The following is a 20489-nucleotide window of genomic DNA, read 5'->3' as shown; positions in this document are numbered from 1 at the left end:
TAAGTTTAAAAAATGAATTTCTATCAGCAAGGGAGCTTGCAAAAATTCTCCGACCATCTATTTGTGTAGGCAAGCATTTTCATTTTATTCTTGCTTTAAGTCAAAATACAGGCATAAACTTAATGTGGAATCATATTTAAGACTGTGTTTGTCTAGCACTGAGTCAAATATTGCCTTCAAACTTTTTTTTTAGGTTTTTGTGAGGCAAATGGGGTTAAGTGGCTTGCACAAGGCCACATATCTAGGTAATTATTAAGTGTTTGAGACCGGATTTGAACCCAGGTACTCCTGACTCCAGGGCAGGTGCTTTATTCACTACACCACCTAGCCACCCCTTCAAACTTTGATCAAATAAAAAACTCCAGTATCAAAATTTAGTTTTCATATGGTAATTATACTATCAAATAGCTAAGCTGTGACTTAATTTGTGTTACATACAAAAACTTTAAAATAAAGAAATTTATTATGAACTGTAAAAAATAATAATCATCATATAAGATCTTACTGGATTATGTCTTTTAATTCTTTCAGAATGTCTCACATAAAATATTCATAATTTTGTTTAATTTTCATTATAATAGCATAATTTTTTTAAATTATAAATTTCAGTGTGAACTTTTTGGAGGTAAAAATCATCATTGACGTTATTGTAAGAAATTAACGAATAAATCTAAAAGAATATTTTGAGTACTATAATAAATTACCCTGTGAGGTCACTTTTTTTTAATTGAAAGAGATTTAGAACCAAAACATTAGGAACCACTGTAGAAAAGGAACTTTTTTTTTACTCAATGGTAGATCAAGGAAATGTTGTAGGCATACTTAACCTAGTTTTTAGCATAGCATTTCATAAAAACCTCATTCTAGTCTTACAGATCAGTTGGAAAGATATAGGCAAAATGTCAGAAAAGTGAGTTGGATTTACAACTCATTAAATCCCTGCACCAAAAGAATAGTCATAAAAGATTCAATATCAACTTTGAAAGATATATCTAGGGTAGTGCTTCAGAGATTTGTCTTATATAAAGGCATCAATAGCATCTTTATTCTTGATGATAGCATACTATATAGCAGATTGGAGTCTAGATGGATCTCAACAGGTTAAGATCATGAAAATGAAATGTAATAAGGATAAATGGAAAATCCTACACATGGGTTCAAAAAATCAAATTCCTATATAAGAGACATGAGAGATATGGCTTGACAAATGAAGGACTGGGTTTTTAATGAACTATAAGCTCAATATGAGTCAATGGTGTCAAAAAGAAATTAAAAAAAACCATCAAAAAGCCTAGTGCAATCAGTCTTCATTAAGGGGAACACAGTATCCAAGTTTAGAGAAATAATAACGCCTCCATAAAGTGCCCTGATCAGATCCTGTCTAGGGTACTTTCTTCAGTTCTAGGTACCATATTTTAGAAAAGACATTGATAAGCTTCAGAATATCCAAAGAACAGCAACCAAATTGGAAAAGAGCCTTGAAATAATGGTTTATTAAATAGGTGGAAAGAACTAGGAATTTTTAGCCTAGAAAAGAACATTTTAAGAGGTGTAGTAGCTGTTTTTAAGTATCTGCTTCGCTGTTTGTCCTTCAAAGAGGATCATGACACCAGAAAGGTGTTGCCAGGATTTGAAAGTGAAGTAGAGTTAAATGAGGGAGGGCTGTACAAAATTACCAGCTTCTCTCTCTCTCTCTCTCTCTCTCTCTCTCTCTCTCTCTCTCTCTCTCTCTCTCTCTCTCTCTCTCTCCTCTAGAGCCATCTAAGTACAGTAGCAAGATATAGGATGGAATCTGAAGGGCGGTCTTGTGGTAGATTAGACAAGCTCTGCTCAGAAAGAGCAAAATTTGGAACAGTGGCAGGAATTTGCAAGAGTAGGAGATTTTGGCTTGATATAAGGAAAAAGTTTCTAATAATTAAAGCTTACCCAGAAGAGGAACAAGCTGCCCTGGAAAGTAGTAGGTTTCCTTTTACTAGAAAGGAAGACTACATGACTATTTGTCAGATATGTTCTTTGAATTCTGGTCAGACTAAATGACTTCCAAGGCCTCTTCTAACTCTTGGTATTCATTCAGTGAACTTTTTCTAGTTGTGGCAAGTATTTAATTTCTAATGTGGCAAGTATACACATACACATACACATACAAACAGACACACACACACATATATATACAAAAAAATTATCTAGTTTTGGATTAAAAAATAAATGAAGCAATCTCATAAAATACAGAGATCTGATCCTCATAATATGAGATCATCATATAATGAGATGTTACCAGTTTATTCCCCAAGAAAGTTAGGTGTTTCCTTGGTGTTTTTACAGAAAGGGAAAATATGGCACTTCTCTTGCCTTGTCTTTGATCTTTTTGCTTTTCTGCCAAGATTCTAGCAGTAACATTTCTGAGAAACTTGGGGAAACACTTAGCAGCTCTATGGAGGCAAAAAGCTATAGCAGACAAGACTAATTTGGGGGATGTTGTAGTACAAAAGTTTTTATTATTTTTCTTTTAAAAAAATAGAATACTTTGATAACAACAAATATCTACAGGTCTTATATGGTTTAGAAGGAATGTCTTGGATATTCAAAACCTCCTGAAATTTAAGGCATGAGGAAGACAATAAAACAGCTAACATCCTTCAGTGAATGATTGGGCCACCCATCAGAATGGGGAGTAAATAAAATACATAGGAGAGAGGTAATTCACCTATTTCATTCTTCCAAAGAATACCACTTATATTTGGAAATGTCATATTCTGGGAAAATTTAAATTTCTTCATCCTAGTTATGAACAGTTTCCATTTTCATTGTATAATGAGCAGATATTTTCAAGTACTGGAGAGTTTTACAAACTACAGAAAGTAATCCCTCCTTTTACAGATTCCAAACTTGAAACTTCCTGATAAACTAACTTAGTGGTAACGATCAATGGATTGAAATTCAGGATCTCTGATGCTCAGTCTAGGAGGCTATATATATATATATATATATATATATCATTTTCCTTTCCACATCTGTCTAGACTACTTCCCAAAATACCAGTACTACAGAGTTCATTCAACAAAGACCAATAGCAAAACATTCTCACATATCTGGTCAGCATCTGTGTCACTTTCTGGTAACACTTACGGTTGAGGGGCGGCTAGGTGGTGCAGTGGATAAAGCACCGGCCCTGGAGTCAGGAGTACCTGGGTTCAAATCCAGTCTCAGACACTTAATAATTACCTAGCTGTGTGGCCCTGGGCAAGCCACTTAACCCCATTTGCCTTGCAAAAACCTAAAAAACAAAAAACAACAACAACAACAACAAAAGATTTATGGTTGAACCAGATGGAAGTCATGGACTAAATTGAGAAGTTTAGCCCAATCTCTCCTTGCCAGGATTATATGCCCTCTGTTGGATCAGAAAGTGAACACAAAGTAATTAATCCTAGGAGGAACTCTTAGTATACATAAATTATCTGGAGCTGATGGCAGGCAGTTTTACCAGATTAAAAAAACTTGAACAGAATCTGGACAAAATAAGGCAATACAGTTACTGTAACCTACATTGACAGGCCCCATTGCTTTACTTGTTTCACTGGTCAAGACATTTTGGCTCAAAATCGAAAGTCACAATTTCAAAGCATTATGGCAAACAAAAAGATTTCCCATCCATAAAGCTGATTGGTTTCAATTTCCTTTAGAGTGAACACAAGGGAAAAAAACAGTAATTCAAATTCTTAAGTGAGATAAAACCTGAAGTTGTTTAATGTACAGAAGGGAGACTCCCTAAAGTTGTACTACTGGGTCTCAGACACCTAGATTCCTAAGGACATGTGAGTTTTATGAAATGGATTAAGAGAAGTAAAAATTGGTAACTTGGAGGATAAGGAAGGTGTGCAAATTAAATGTTATAAAAACAAAATTCATTAAAAATAGTTTCTTTCTACCTGCATCCAAGAGATTTGCAAAAAATAGAAAATGATAATTGTTGACAGAGATGTGGGAGGACAGAACCAATGTGAATTGGTCCTGCTGTTCTAGAAAACAGTTTGGAAGTATATTTTTAAAAGTCACTAAATTGCATTGCACATACTTTTTGACCGAAAGAGAAATTGTACTAGTATATCTTTTTTTTAAAAAAGAGTACTTAGAGCACACCTTTATGCTTACTCTCCATTATTAACATTTTCTTAAGTCTAGATAATTAACAAAAACTATTCAAACTCTGAGTATACTTTTTGCCCATTTCTAAGGCTCACACTAAAAAATTTTAAATCAACTCCAGTCAATACAACTGGCTGAACAGCATATTCCCTAGAAAGGGCACATATTACAAAAATACTCATAGCAGCAATTTTTATTATAGAAAAAACTGGAAATGTAGAAAGTGACTTTCAATTAGAAAATGACTAAACAAAGTAGAGCATGTCAATATAATGGAATACTGTTGCTCCAGAGAAATGAAAAGAATTTCCAAATCAGAGAAACTTGGGAAGATACAAAACTTGAGATATAGAAAAGAAAGAAGAGTAAAGAATTCTGATCAATGCAATGACCAACCAAGACCCCCCCCAAAAATCTATGAAACATGCTTACCACCTGCTATCAAAGAGATGATAGAATAAATGTGCAGAGTATATATTTTCAGACATAGTCAATGTGTGATTTGTTTCAATTTACTCTACTTGTTACAAGGAGTAAATTTTTAGAGGGAGGATTAGGGATAGTCATGCCAAAAAAAAGATAAAAGAAAAAAAAGGTCAACACAACAGTTTTTTAAAGGCATAGTAGAGAAAAGGAGGAAATTCAAAGGGGGATACAGAAAAGCTGAACAGCTTTGGAACTAATGAGTCACATTCATTAAATACTTTTAAAAGTATGAAAAAGAGATTAGAAATTTCATATACAATTCTTTTGACTGTTCTTTGTATATAAGATTCAAGTATATTTATCAAGTTTATATCCCTCAAAAATTAAAAAATGGGGGGTAGGATAACTCTGAGAAAAGACCTTGCCTTAGAGAAATGAATAGAACATGTTCCCTCCCCATTCCCAAAAGGCAGCATTGAAAATCTAAGCAACTCTTAAAAAGGGGGGGGGGGGGGGGGGGCTAGGTGGCGCAGTAGATAAAGCACCTGCCCTGGAGTCAGGAGTACCTGAGTTCAAATCCGATCTCAGACACTTAATAATTACCTAGCTGTGTGGCCTTGGGCAAGCCACTTAACTCCATTTGCCTTGCAAAAAACCTAAAAAAAAAAACCACAAGAAAATCTAAGCAACTTTCTGTAAAATTTCAGTATCTGACAAGTGGATCCTTTAGGCCTGGGCTTTTCCCAACGGAACCTCAAAGCTAACAAAATAAATGTCACTCCTCAAATTTCCTTCAAAGTGATGTTAAGGGGCTCACACACTATGTAAATCCTCGGAGACAAAGACCAAAGGTACGCCCCACTTCACCCCGCCTCTTTTTCAAAGACACACACCCCAACCCTCCCACTCCCGTGTAGTGTCTGTCTTCTCTGCCTTCCCCGCTGCTTTCTTTCTTTCTCTCTCCCTCCCATCCCCCTCCCTATCCCCACGTGCGAGGGGGGACAATGCCGGCAAAGTAATTTCTTTCTGAACACAAGATGGCAGCCTTAAATAAATGCAACCCTGCGCAGCTTTTAATCTTACACATCATTAAATTCCTAATTTACACATTATGTTTTCGTGGGCCAACCCATAACTCATTAGTGTTGAACTCACGAGTTATAAAGACCAACGCATTAAAAACGCCGGGGATCGTTCACCTGCCTAGGTTAACAGCTTTCAAACGCTACAGCAAAAGAGGAAACCAAAGAGAGTTAAGAGAAAGGAGATGGAGCCAAGGGTGATGTGGCCAACTCTTGACCAGTTCATCGTTTTTGAATGGAACCTTTCGTCCTGGGTTTGTCAGGATCTACACACCAAGTCTACTCCTGGAACCAGCACAAAAACATTTCTCAGCCCGGGCACAACCTCTCTCTCATTCTTGTTCGAACTATATTGCTCTCTGGCTCTCCCCCCCCCTTCTTTCCATCTTTGTCCTCTCTCTCTTCTGTCTCTGTTTCTCCTCTTTTTTCCTCTCACTTCTCCTTTGCCTCTCTTCTCGGTCTCCCTTCTCTGTCTGTTTCTCTCTCCCCTCTTCTCCCACTTTCTTCTCTCTCTTATCATTGTCTCCTTCCTTTTTTCCTCTTCCCTCTTTTCTCTCCTTTCTTTTCTCTATCTCTCTGCTTTTCTCTCTATTGTCTCTTCCTTATTTTCTTTACCTCTCTCCTCTTCTGTCTCTCTTCTCTGACTCTCCCCTTTTCCTTCTTTTCTTTGCCTCTCTTTGTCTCTCCCCTTTTCCTCTATATCTCCCTTCTTTTCTCTGTCTCTTCCCTCTGTCTCTCTCCTTTTTTCTTTCTTCTCCATCTCTCCCTTTTTCTCTTTTCCCTTTTCTCTCTTCTTTTCTGCCTGTCCTGTCTCCCTTTTTTCTTTCTCCTGTCTCCTCTGCCCCTTCTGTCTCTTCCCCCTTTTTTCTCTCCCCTTTTCTGTCACTCTCTTCTCTCTGCCTCTCTTCCCTTTTTTCTCTCTCCCCTCCTCTCTGCCACTCTTCTCTCTTGTCTCTCTCTCCCCTTTTTCTCCACCTCTCTCCCCTCTTCTCTGTCACTCTCCTCTCTAGTCTCTCCCTTTCTTTCTCTGTCACTCTCCTCTCTGTCTCTCCCCTTTATCCTCTCTCGTTTTCTCTCTCTCTCCCCTCCCCTCTGTCACTGCATCTCTTCTCTCTCTCTTCTCTGTACCACTCTTCTCTCTTGTCTCTCTCCCTTCTTTCTCCATCTCTCTCCCCTCTTTGTCACTCTCCTCTCTTGTCTTTCCCCTTCTTTCTCTGTCACTCTCTTCTCTCTGCCTCCCTTCTCTCTGTCTGTCTGTCTCTCTCCCTCTCTCCCCTCTCTCTCCCTCTAGCTCTCCCTCGCTAGCTCGCTCTCACACAGGCGCGCGAGAGCGAGGTGGCGGAGGCGGCAGGCAGAGCACACGGAGGCTGGCCACGCTGGGCTGTAAGCAGCGCATGCTGCTGTTCCTTGGCAGACATCTTCCTGTGGGAGGATTTCAAACGAGCCGTGAAAGCCAGAAACTACACGGGCTACAAACTCCGGAATCCCCTGCCTGCCTCCCCCTCCCCTCGCGGCTCCCATCCCTCCCCCAGCCCCCGCCTCCCTATCCCTCCAGCTCCGATTGCTCCCTTCCCGAGGCTGGGGAAGCGCACGCCCACACTCCCAGCCCGTGCTCCGAGGCTGGGCTCCAGCCCCAGGCTCGCCAAAAGGCAGAAGCCGCCTGCGCCCGGAAGGACCCAAGCGCGGCTTGGTCCGGCCGCTTCCTGACCCCAGTCCCACCCTCAGCTCTGACCGAGGACTCCGACCCGGAGCGGGGAAAGAGGGAAAGGAGCCGGTGGTCCTGGTTGCGAGTGCTTCTTAACGTCGGCCTGCAGAGCCGAGGCGCCCTACCCCCACACTCGCAAACCCGCTTTGGGTGGAGTGAAGCACGCGTGGCCGAGGCCGCGTTTGGGTGGGCCTGCGATGGGGCCAGCAAGGACCCAGGCCCAGTGTTTAGGTTCTAGCAGTGTGGGCTGGTTTAGTGAAGGGAAGGAAGGGAGGAGAAGCCCTGGAGGTCGGAATCGACCACCCCAGAATTGATGGGATTACGCAGCTGTTTTTCCTCCGAGGAGCTATCCAAGGAGGGAGGAGTGGAGGGACCTCAATCCACACCCAGTGTCCGTGGCACAGGCCCGCTGCCTACGAGAAGCGGCTCACACATTCCCCTGGGGCTGGGTGGAGAAGTGCGGACCGCCTGTGCAGCAGCCGGAGCCTCCAGCCACCGGAACTTTAACCCTTGGTATCCTCTAAGGTCTGAGTGCGGAGCCCTGGGCGGCCAGGAAGGCAAAGAGGAGGCAGTGGTTGGGCTCTAGCAGTGCGTAGATTAATTGGGAGCTTGGGGAGACTCGGATACTGTTCCTGAGCTTGAAGCCAGACGATCAGTAAGAAGGCTCTTTGGGAGGAGGGGGTGGAGTGGGGGGGGGGGGCCGAGGGAGCAGGAGGAAAGTGCAGATTCCTGGGTCTTTACTACATCGAGTTCTAGGACTAGTGCAGTTCAAAGAGGCCGATTGCTGCTTGAAGTTCTTATCTCCTGGACCAAACACCTACTCCCACCGGTGGACTGTGGGCTGTATAAACGGCTTTGCCCTTTGCACCGGCAACCATGGGGAAAGCACACCAGCAGCCGCTGAGTTACCGGCCTACCCCGGCATCTTGACAAACGCCTTCCTTCGAATTCCTTTTTATCTTCTCCCTCTCGAAATTTCATGCAAAACAGCGATGTTATTCCAATGGGAGCCGTGCTGCCTCGGAAGGAAAACAGGCCCAATGCATCTCGAAAGGCTTGCCGCACACTGATCACCTCCAATACGGTAAAAGCACACCAGACGACTTGAGCGCACCAACTGAATTTCCAGGCCGTTTCCTGAAAGTACCAGGACACCGGGAGTGATAAATTTAACTGAATGCTCATAAGTTTAAGGACTGCCATACCCCTCCCTTACATGTTGTTTAGTATCTCTCCATACAGCACATTCGTACAGTTAGCAAGTCCTGTCGTCAAGACTCACCCTAGAGGCAAACCCGTGCTTTTCTTCCCCTGCATACATTTTCTCGGCTCGATTTGGCTCATTTCCCCCTCCCCCTACTAGCTCCTCAGTCACAGGTCTCGGGGACTGATAAAGTCCACTACTGCCTCAGAGGACCTTGCCATCTTGTTTTGCCCATCCCCCTTTAGTCACACTCTATCGTGCCCTCCACAGTCCACCCTTTAAGCCTATCATCATCCTTTCTCCCTGAAGGTCACAAGGCCCGACCTTTATTTTCACTATCCACTACTATTGCCTTTCCTAATCTTGTTGGGTATGGGTTAATTATCCGACCCAACAGGCACATACCATGGATTGTAGAGAAGAGTGTGGCTGAAAGCATGGTCTAAACATGTTTCCAAAAAGCAAGCAGGGAATTGGGAGAGGGAGGGGAATCGTTGCTAAGATATAAATAGGTAAGGTGAGACTAAACTGACCCCTAAGGATCAGAGGATTTTAAAGTTGAAAGAGATGTGTGTCCCTGGCCTGAGTTCAGAGATCAGAGCAATGGAGAGACAATAAAGGAAAGTAAGAAGAAACAGAGGGAAAAGGGGGACAGTGAAGACACTCCGAATTGGAATAGAGAACAGGAAGTGTTAAGGGTTTATTTCACAGACTGGACCCAAAAGGGGGAGGGGAGGGTAAGGAGAGAGGAGAGCTCTACAGCAGTCGGGAGCATGGTGGGAGACATGCAAGACGGACTTCCCATCTGGGAAGAACTGCTAGCGGGTAATTGGGTTTGCAGGAGTTGCCTCTATAATTAATAAGTGATTTGACTTGGAGATTGGAAATAATAGTTGAAACAGAGCCATGAGTGTAGGGGCGCCAAGGCTGAGAGCCCAGTCCAGCTCTGAGAAAGAGCCTCTGCAAATCTAATGACGCTATATGGTGGTTTAAGGAATATGAAGTTGCTTGCCCAAGAGACCACGAATGTGATAATATTGGCATATAACCTTCTAGTATTTGAGTAATTAGTTGCTTAGCTACTTTGGAGAGGTCATTATTTTGCAAACTGGAAACATTTGCAAACGGTGATATTTTCCTCCTGCTTGGTGAACGGGCTAAAAAACTACCCCGGCAGTGATGAACTCTTAGAAATATATATGCATAAATTGTTTCTAATGAGACCATCTGCTTTTTATGGCCTCTCTGGAACGGAGTGGTACCCGAAGACTGCTCTGTCTTGCAGAAATCCATGGCGTGGCAATCTAGACAGCCCCGGAAAATAAATTGGGGAGATTAGAGTTTTGTATTATGTGACTAAAATTTTTTTGCACACCAGGGGAACTTGGGGTTTGAGCCGCTGAATTGGAATTCAAGGAGTCCGTCTTGAGCTAAGTCCCAGGCTGTTCCAGGTTAAAAGAATGCCAAAACATATTGTCTATTCTGTCCCATTAGAGAGAGGGCTGTGTTTGAGTAAGAAATAGGATTTATGTAGTTGCAGAACTCTAGGCAGACACACACACACACACACACACACACACACACACACACACAAAGCCGTTTTCTCAAAAAAAGGAAAAAAAAACAAAAACCATGGAACCTCTGAGAAGCGACCAAATTGCTACAAACCTAAAGGCACCGCTGTCGGAGGCTGTGGGAGCTGGTGAACAACAGTTGCGCATTACGCCTGTTTACTTGGCTTCCAATAGCCCTGTCCTTCCCAGATTGCTAAGAGAAAAGGGAGGGGAAGGGAGCTCGTGGTCTCTGCAGCTGACAAATCAGCCAAAAAGGCCTTTTGCTCAGCTCCCTGGCTCTTTGTCACCGAGACATTTCAGCTGCATCTTGGCGCCCACGTGCTACACTGAGCTGGGAACAACTGAGCCCGAGGCTCCAGAGAACTGGTTGGTAGTGAAGCTCCCCCAAGACCTCGGTCTGCCTAGCTCTGGGGCTAGATCTCAGCGCTCCGAGAGGAGCTGCCAGGCCCTGCTAATTCGCACAGTGCGCAGATAGCATGCACAGTGGCGCAGCTTGATACTGCACCAAGGGTGGGAAGATAAACATTTTTCATATTAACTGGTTGCTGTTAATTAGAGGAGTGAAAAGACGGCACCTATCCTTTTGCTGAGAGGTGGTGAAAGGGTTAGGGGGCTAGAAAAGGATGGAGAAGATTTATAACAGGAAAAGTGGTTGGGAATCTTTTTAATATACCAGTAATTCCCATGATTAATTGTTAATTTTATGCTGTTTCTGGAATAGACTTTACTCTTTAAGAGTTTCTGAATGTCTGCAAGATAGACAAAGTATTCCCTTTTGAATGTGTTGAAAGTCACTACATGAACAATAGGGGATAAAAGTTAGTCCTCTAGAGACCAGAACTAGAATTGAAGAGCTGCCTTCCTTCCTCACTTGTACATCTACCTCCCCTCTCTTTCCTTCCTTCTCCCCAGATCTACCCCATAGCCCTCAGTCTTTTTCCCCGAACTGCCTCTAAAAATATCAACATTTTGGCTTCTTTGCTAGGAGATATTTTAACTCCCACAGGAATTAGATTCAGCCCTTTTCCTGCCTATTCTACTCCTATTTGCTCAGGACAGAAGAAATAGTTCATGACTTCCTGGGTATAAGACCATCCAGACTCTAGAAGAGGGTGGTTTGTTTTGCATTTTTGAGTTTAAATGAGAATGGGGGTAGTTTAGGAAAGGAGGTAGATGAAAGATGGGTACCAAGAGAAAAAAATAAGAAAGCCAGTAGAATGACCCAGAAGGGCCAAAGTGGTTTCAAGGTCAGAGTCACCAGAGACCAGCACAGTAGCCCAGAGATTGAAGGGAGGTGTGAAGTAGAGGGGACTGTGATGACAAGGGGGAGTTCTTAAACATGGGTTCACCCAGAATCATCGTGGAAGCAGGCCTGTACTATCTGGCAGAGGATATTATAGGAGAATAACATACAGTCAGCCCCAGTGCTTGCCAGCACAGTAAAATGACAGTACTTTTTTAGGGGGTTGAAGAAAAGAAGATATGGTTCCTAAATACCTTAACTTCAGTATTAGTCAATTCCATTACTGTTTAAGAATGAAAGCCCCAAAGAGTCCAAAGGGAAGGGAAGTGTAAGAGTTACTGTTCAGGTTTCTCCATCTCCACTTTCTGTGTGAAAGATACTCAGTTTGTTCTCTGTGGATAACCTCAAGAGTGGATTCTGGGAGAAAGAAGGGTCAAAAAGAGCCTAATGAGCAATGCTTGGAAGGGGCAGATCACCCTTCTGCAGCCCCAGGGTGGAAAGCTATAATAAACACCTCAGATTCCTCTAGAAGCCCAGTCCACTCACAGAACCACCAGTCCTGCTAGTTGGCTTGATACTCGATTGCAATTCCACACTAGACTAAGTGTTGGAGCTTCCTGATTTTTTTCAAAATATGCATTATGGGTAGCTGACAGTTGAAATCTGGTGTTATTTCTTCCTCTTGTACCTCCAATATTTTCTCCCCCACCTCCTCACAATTTCACACTACTTTCTTAAATCCAATATACAGATTCCTTCTCAACCCCTCCCCCCAAACCCCTCCTTCTCTGAGAATCAGGAACAGAAATGCAAAAGATAAAACAATACCCTACTCCTCTCATTCACCTATAACAGGAGTGTGCTCATGGGAGAAAGGAGCCACTTGGGTTCCAATGTTGCTTCACATAACTGTTAATTGCACATAAGTCACTTGATAATAAAAACTGACGTTTACATGTTGTTTCTATTGGCAAAGAATTTTATATAAATTAACTTTTTTTTAATCCTGAGAAAATCCTGGTTTAATCCCATTTTACAGATAAGGAAACTAAGATTCAGTCCTTAGACTCAGAAAAGTTAAATGATTTGCTAATTGTCACCAAACTCTGAGCCTCTATTTCCTCATTTGTAAAATTGGAACAATACAAATTTACAGGGTTGTTAAAAGACATAAATGATATTTTATACATGTAAAGTAAGGCAGTTGTTATTACTCTTGCAGCAGATCATTTGTGCCCAGGTCACAAGGCAGGCACTTGATAGTTTTTTGAATGAATGAAAGGTGTGGTCCTATAAAAGTATGATGCACAAAGTGTTTTCATATATATCTGTATGTATATATTACATACATACATATTTACACATGCAGATATATAATTTCTCTTCTAAAAGTCCATATGTGTTTATATGTATGTATACTTAAACAACAAAATTGACATTGACTCTCACAATAATAATTTTATCTAGAAGCATAATAATTTCATCCAAAACCAATGTAAACTAATCACCACAAGTAGAATACCAAAAGAGCTCCAAAATATCTTAGTCAGCAAATAGTGACTTCTATGCCAAACAGAGATCAATGCCAAAATCAACACCCCATTAAAAGTTAAACTCATCTGTAAAATCTTAGGAAGAATGATGATGGATGATGATGAGCAATCAATATCTTCTCATAAAGCAAAGAAAAGCAATGGAGAGTAAAACTGGTTTAAAGGAAACTTAGAACCACAGCCAACTAAGCAAAGTCATCACAGGAGCACTGCTGAATAGAAATGGAAGCATTCTAAACAAAAGACAAATAGAAAAGATTTGCAAAAACCATTTCTACAAACTTTTCTCCATATAGGATAATGAAACAAGAGGAGAGAATAAGGAAGAGAAAAGTAGATTCTAAATATATATATGTATGTATTTGGAAGCCATTCAACCAGAAAGACTTTAAAGGATTCATTTACAAGGTATCTAAAAGAGGGGATCTTGGAAGAAAAAAATCTCAGATATTACTTATGCCAAAAAAAGAAAATTGAAAGAATAACAGATATTGACCTAAATATTTACTTTCCCATTTGTTCAAAATATGAAAGTTATCTATACATGAATTGAGAGCATCCTCACTGAGGGCATTAATAGAGAACAAATTCAACAATGGATGGTCTCTCTAGTATAGCAACAATTAACTGAAAGAAGTAGAGAATATAAGATCCCATTGTGCTTATTGTTTGCTGATTATGAAAAAAGCATTTGATTTAGTAGAACAAAATGCTGTATTGCAGACTCTTTCATAGTAAGATTGTCTTCCATCAATAATCAAGATCAACTGAGATTTCTTGGAAGGTGTAGTAACAGAAATAACCTGGTTCTGATAATTAACACCAGGTGGCATAAAACAGGAAAGATAGATAACATTCACCAAAACATTCCACGCTGTGATAGAGGAGACTCAATGAAAATCCATGTCAAGGCAAGATTCCCTGTACATGTGAGGCTCTTCAGATGTTTGGTGTTTATTTGTCACATGTTGATTTCATCAAACCCTAGGACAATAGAGAGCCTTCTAAAAGAGATACATTAAGAAATTTGGCCTGGCCATCCACAAAGACCAAGTGTATGGAGAAAGTCTATAATCTAGATTTCAACATTTATTTGAACAGATAACATTAGAGCAAGGGTGTTCAAACTTTTTGCTCTTCTGGGCCACATTACACAACAAAAATTTCTCAAAGGCCAAAAAAGAATTCGATATCCATTCATAAATACAGTGCAACCCACACCATCAAGGAGCATAACCACAAACTTCAAGAGGAGGGTACTTGAATGGGCCACTGCAGGTTGGGCACACCTACCCTAGAGTATATACATATATATATATCAGATAATAAATACATGCAAAAAGACAGTGATCTGGATCCAAAGTTGAAAAGGAGAGCAAGCTAGACTTCATTTAGGAAACTGCAAAGCTCTTTTACTAAGTTCACTTTCTATGAAAGCAAAGATAACTTTTCAACACTAACTTTGCTATATGGCATTGAGATAAGAAACACAAGAACTAAAAATAAATAGGCAAGTCCCTTTTGGTGCAAAATCCTTGAAGCTATTACATTTTTCTAATTAGCACTGCATATTTCCATTGAGCCAATGTAGAATAGTGGAGAAAATCCTAGGCTGAAGTGAGAAAGATCTGAGTTCAAATTTGACCTCAAAAATTAATGACAATGTGATCCTAGGCACTAGATAGATCCTAGATCCTAGACCCTAGTTTTCTCAGTTTCCTCAACTTCAAAATGGGGAAAGCAATAGCATTTACCTTGTGCTGCTTAGTACAATACCTGATGGAGAGTTACAAACTATATAAAGACTTACTTCCCCCTTCCATGTGTCCCCCCCCATTGTGTGACCAGTTATGTCACTTTACATAATTATAATTCTCAATAGTGAAAATTGTAATATATATGACCACTTTGGGGAATTCATTATTCACAGTAATTGGGACCTAGTTTTATAGAGAGGCACTTGGTGAGTGTCAGCAGGCAGCAATGTATAACCAATGAAGAATTCTGAAGAACAGATACTAAAAGATTTCGTCAAAGAAGTATATGTCAAGAAGAGGAGATGGGCAGAGTGCTCTACTGGTAACAGGAGTAAAGCCTCCAGCAACTAGGTGAACCTGGTCTCTGAGATTACAGGTCCTGATAAATATCTGAGGATATGAACTTTAATATTTCATTCTTTTTTAAAAAAGGACAGAAAAAGAGGAAGGGCTGGCATCTGACACCATCAAGTAAAATACACTAGTTTAACACAGTTATCAACATTTTACAGCTAAAGAAACTGAGACTCAGAAATTAAATGATTCACCCAAGGTCACACAACTAGCACATATCAGAGCCAGAATTTCCAGCAAGTTCTCTTCTGACTCAAGACTTTGGTGACACAGTCCTCAATCAATGCTTCAGCCATGAAGGGGCTGAAGAAAATGGGGACATCATCACTGACACCTAATACCAAGATTATCAAATTAATGCCATGACTCAACTAAACAGGCTTGAATGTTCAAAAACCACCCAGGAGTCACATTTGTCCCATCCTATGCCCTATGATAATCTTAACCTTCCTTTCTCCTTGCCTGCTGTCAATCATCACACTGAATAATCTGAACAGTCAGTGTTTGTTCCCTTGGTAAGGTTCCTTTAAGAGCTGCTTCCTCCAGTTCATCTCCAGAGGCCCAATTTCCAACACACACACACACACACACACACACACACACACACACACACACACACAAACACACATATAAAAAAACACACACCCCTCCCCCCTCCACTGTCCTCGGGCTCTTCCTCCCTTATGTGGGCCTGCCTCCCTCCTTCTTCCCCTCCCGCCTTCCATCAGATCTGAAATCATTTCCTCTTGCCATCTTTTGCAAGCCGACCCTAAGCTCTGGCTGTGGGAGTTGTGACTACTCTCCGCTTCGCTTCTCCTAGCTCACTGTCTCTCATCTAACATTTTACATCCTGCCTAGGGATGTCAATTTATTCTGCCTTCCCCTTTTCTGTTACCCATTGTCTGCCTCCCCTGGGCCCACAGTTTAGTTTTACTAAAGCCAAAGCTATTTACCCCAGTTTACCAAAGGGGGGTAGGGGTTAGGGAGGAGAGAGAGAGAAGGCAAGTGAATTTTGAACAAGAAAGCTGGCTGGCTGGTAGTCCCTTTGAAGGCCACAATCTGAATATCCTAACTAGAGGATCTAGAGAGCAAAACAAAAGTAACACATATTTAGAGAAATAAGAGAAAATGCATAACTAGGATCAACTTTTTTTTCTTTTTAAATGCAAAGGAGTTAAGCCTTGACTCTTCTAGACATTTTTTGGAGTAGGTTGGCCATCTCCACCCCCACTCCCATATCCTATAAAACAGAAGGTTTCAGGGTCAGACCTGGTGCACTCACTTAGTCACCTCTGAGTGACTGAGGTCACCATAGTCTTGGGCATCTTATTCTGCAGTCTGTTTACTTCTACTATGTTGAGTGAAAGTTGATTTCCACTCAGTTGATTTCTAAGGGATAAAACAAGGTGGGAGAGATTGGGTTTAAGCAGTCTTGGGAAATATGGTCAATTTAGACATAATGCTAATTATTCCTGACCTCACAGACTGCCTTCTAATGGACCCCTCCTTAATCTCATCCAACATTCTTCTCCACCACAGAACTTTAGAAGGGCCAACTGGGGTGAGAGAGGCAATAGAAAAAATACCCAAAATATTTTTGAGTGAATAGGAAAAGGAGAAGGGAGTTTCCTTTCAGGGAAACTACCTCCAATTTTATCTGCATTTTAAAAAAAAGTCAGAGGAAAAACACTTTAGCTTTTGTTTTCTTTAACATTGCCAACTTCCAAGTTAACTCTGGGCTCCTACCCCCCAAAGTTTTCTAAAATGTTTAATCTAACTCAGACAATTTCCTGCAGTCCCTAACAGGACCACCCCACTCTCTGAGCTGCTGGCAGAACTTCAAACTTTTCATTGTAACTCTTTCACAACTTATTGCTGGGTTTTAACCCTGGAGCTACGGTGGTCGGTGGTCGTGGTGTGGTCCTTAATACTAGACAGAAAGATGACGCCTTTTCTAAGGGGACAAGCTATCAAAAGAGCAGTTTTATCTTTTGCCACTACCAACTCTAGTGGATTGGTTTCTTCTCTATATTTTTTCAGAAAATTCAACTTTTTTTTGATGGAGGGAGGAATTGGGCAACAGTAAGTGGACTGGGTAAGGGTCTTATTTGGGGGTGGAGGAGGGAAAGAGAAAGTTATTCAATCCCTTTCTCTATCCATAAGCTTCCCCTCCCCACCTTGCTTTTTGATCGATTCTTTTTCTACAATAATAAAGATTATAGGTTATAGGGTAAACCATATCACTGTCTGATTTGTCAGCTAGGCTGTGAATCTTAGCACACTGAAAGTAGAGATGTTCTTCCCAACTCTCATTCCCGCCTCCAAATTATTAACTGAAAACGTGCACTCTAAATAGAATTTATGTAAATAGAACTTGTAAAGCGAACCGGAGAAAAAAACTGTTTCTGACTAAATAGTCAATCTCTATTCCTCTTTAAATAGTTTAAAGGAAGGGAATGACTGACTCAAAAGGACAATCACCCTGACTGACTGCCATCCCGGACAACTCTACATGAGATCCACGAATCTTCTGCGGTTTCGAGAGTAAACCTGTAGCACCGAGGATCTGGAGCGAGCTGAGAGGAAGCCTGAGAGTGTCTGGGGGAGGGGGGGTCTCATTTGAGGACTAAAGAGACATGAAGCCTTAGAGGGGTTAAACAAATACTCGAAGGAGAAATACCCGGGCTGTGCAGCCTGCGTGCAGCCTGCAGTTCTGGGAAGCTGGAGGAAGAGAAGGAGGGAGGGAGGACACGCTGGGCATCACTGCATCTTGTGTGTTGGCGCAGCCTTCTAACGAGTGCGGCACCCGCTTCTCCCCTCCCCCTCCAGCCTCCCTCCCGGACGCGCCCGCGGTACCCGGAGTCTGCTCGGAAGCCGCTCTCGCTCGTTACCCCTCCCGCAACGCCAAGTTGACAAGTAGGACCGAGCCGCGCGGAAGCGAGAGTAGCAGATGACGATCTCTCCGAGACCAAAATAACTCCAGGGCCGCCTTTCGAAAAGCCCTCCAGGGCCTCGCTCACAATTGCCCTCCTCCCCCCAGCTAGACTAGGAGGCTCTCCAAAAGATGGCACGGGGCGGGGCGCTGCGAGCCCCAGAGTCGGGGTTGGATTAGACTTTGTGAACTCGTAAATACCACACACCCCACTCCCTCCTCACGTCTGTGCACACGCACGCACACACGCCATTCCCTCTCTCCCTAGCTACAACACACTCTTCCCTCCTCGCCCCGTACACACGCCCCATTCATTCCCTTCTCTCCCTAGTCACAATACACCATTTCCTCCTCATCCCAGCACACACACACACACACACACACACACACACACAGCATTCCCTCTCTTCCTAATTACAACACTCTTCCCTCCTCACCCCAGTATGTACACACATCCCTCTTCATTCCCTTTCCTCCTCATCCCAGCGTGAACACACACACACACACACACACACACACACACACACACACACACACACAAAGAGTAATCCCTCCTCACCCTGGTGCACAAATACCATTCTCTCCTCACCCTAGTCCACACATAAACCATTCCATTCTCACCCCAGTGCACACACACAAACACCACACACCACCATTCCTTCTCTCCCTAGTCACAACACACTCTTCCCTCCTCACCCCAGTATGTACACACATCCCTCTTCATTCCCTTTCCTCCTCATCCCAGCGTGTACACACACACACACACACACACACAGTAATCCCTCCTCACCCTAGTGTGCAAACACCATTCTCTCCTCAACCTAGTCCACTTACAAACCATTCTATTCTCACCCCAGTACACACACACACACACACACACACACACACAGTCCGCTCCTCACCCCCAAATCCACCCACTAAAACTTCCAGAGAAGGTGCCTGGGCCACCGGCCTCCCACGGGAGTGTCGTTATTTGGCCCGGAGCTTCACTCCCGTGCGTCCTGACCTTGGGGAGCAGGGGGAGGGGTGGAGGTGGGAGTGGGCTGTGGAGCCCGGGCGAGCCCAGCCCTGCCAGGCCTCCGTTTCCGGAGCCACATGCTCCTTTCTCCCTCCTCCTCCCCCGTTCCCCAGCCCAGGCCGCGGCAGCCGCCAATCCCCAGCGCGCTTAGCCAAGCGCCGGGCTCCGTGGCACTGGGGCCGCTTCGCCTGGCCGCGCTCTGCCTGCCTGCCAGCCCGGCGGCCTGTCAGCGGGGGCGCGGAACAATTGCAGTAAACTCCGGGGGATCCTGAGTTAACCAGAGACTTCAATGCGCCCGGTGCCCCGGATAAAACCCCTGGCCCCGACGCACGCTCCCCCACCCTGGCCCGGGAGGTGCCAGGCTCTGCTTCTCGCCCTTCTTGGCTTTGCCAGGCTCTCAGCTCTTGCCTTAATTCTGGCAAAGGAGCAAGGAGGACAGAGAGCGATGTTTCATCCCAAACTAACCCAAGGGAAGTATGTGAAGCGGAGAGGAGCTGGAGAGGAGGGGACCAAGGCAAATGATCCTCCCGCTCCCCCATTGCCGCCCCCCCCCCCCCCCCCCCGCTTCAGGAAGGGCCTGGGGAGAACCTCCGCTCCCACGATTCGAGGGGATTGAGCAATGTGTTTAGAAAACGAGCTATGGTGTGTATGGGGAGGAGGGGTGGGGGAGGGCAAGAGGCCTAGGTTCAAAGTGCGAGCTTCACCGGGGCACATTTTTGCATGACTTTGACGAGCCTCTTGACTAGCTCGGGCCTCAGTTTCCTAACCTGTAAAATAAAGGGTTTGGGCTGGGTGACCTCTAAGGCCCCTTAGAGCCGGGAGCCCCTAGAACCTCTTCCAGTCAAGGGAAAGCTTCAGAGACGGGCCCACCTACGGGACGGAGAGGGAGCCTAGGCCCGTGGCTGCCCGGGATAACAAACTAAGCCGCCAGCCCGTAGCAGGCGGGAAGCCGCCCTTGGAAGCTGACTGCATCGGCCCAAGGGGAAGTTTATTTATAGCCCGTAAACGTAAAGGAAACCAGCCGGCGCTGGAGCTCTCCTGTAGCCAGCTCCCTCCTTCTCCCACCTGCCCGCCGGGGAGCCGGCGGTGGCAGGGATCAGAGGGAGAGGGGAGGGCGCCGCCCCGGGCCCGGCTCACCCTTCACCTCCTGCAGCTTCTCTCCCCCTCCCCACCACCCTTCTCCCACTAGAGCCAAAGGTCCCGAGCCTCAGCAGAAGCTCTAGAACTCCTCTCAGGAATTGTTGGGATTACCCAGCAGAGGAAAAGCCTCGTCCTAAGGAGATAAGAGGGGGCGGCGGGTCGAGGAGGCCTCCAGCTGGCCCGGCGGCCAGGCCCCGTAATCCCGGAGAGGGCGGGCGGCGGGGGCCGGGCCTGGGCCCGCGGGCAGCTTGGCATAAACAGCCCAGGCCTCTGGGGAGGAGGGGGCTCCGCAGCCCCTCGTAGTGCCGCGCGGCTGGCGCCTCCAGCAGGGCGCGCGTGCGCCCCCCCCCCCCCC

The 20489-nt window shown here is 44.0% G+C and overlaps 1 protein-coding gene across 1 annotated transcript; it reads right to left on the bottom strand.

The window, feature by feature from the left end:
- Nucleotides 1–7272: 7272 nt before the first annotated feature.
- On the bottom strand, nt 7273–19966 carry LOC141505068 (uncharacterized). Its single transcript, XM_074210573.1, has 5 exons — nt 19869–19966; nt 19336–19409; nt 18983–19217; nt 17901–18084; nt 7273–8496 (listed from the first exon to the last, which is right to left on the bottom strand). Exons 1-5 carry the CDS (start codon nt 19964–19966, stop codon nt 8128–8130), a joined length of 960 nt encoding a protein of 319 aa, XP_074066674.1. The 3' UTR covers nt 7273–8127.
- Nucleotides 19967–20489: the final 523 nt, after the last annotated feature.

The sequence above is a fragment of the Macrotis lagotis genome, chromosome 1 (genome assembly GCF_037893015.1).
Source record: "Macrotis lagotis isolate mMagLag1 chromosome 1, bilby.v1.9.chrom.fasta, whole genome shotgun sequence".
NCBI classification, from domain to species: Eukaryota; Metazoa; Chordata; class Mammalia; order Peramelemorphia; family Peramelidae; genus Macrotis; species Macrotis lagotis.
This window is presented reverse-complemented; position numbering and strand designations above follow the sequence as displayed.

What these genes read in the sequence shown, in the direction of transcription:
- LOC141505068 (XM_074210573.1), bottom strand. Translation starts at nt 19,966, where the DNA reads ATGCAGTCAGCTTCCAAGGGCGGCTTCCCGCCTGCTACGGGCTGGCGG. An exon ending in CTAGGCTCCCTCTCCGTCCC is followed by an intron (nt 19,410 to 19,868) that starts GTAGGTGGGCCC and finishes CTCCTTTGCCAG; the next exon opens with AATTAAGGCAAGAGCTGAGA. An exon ending in CCCTCCCCCTGCTCCCCAAG is followed by an intron (nt 18,085 to 18,982) that starts GTCAGGACGCAC and finishes CTCCTAGTCTAG; the next exon opens with CTGGGGGGAGGAGGGCAATT.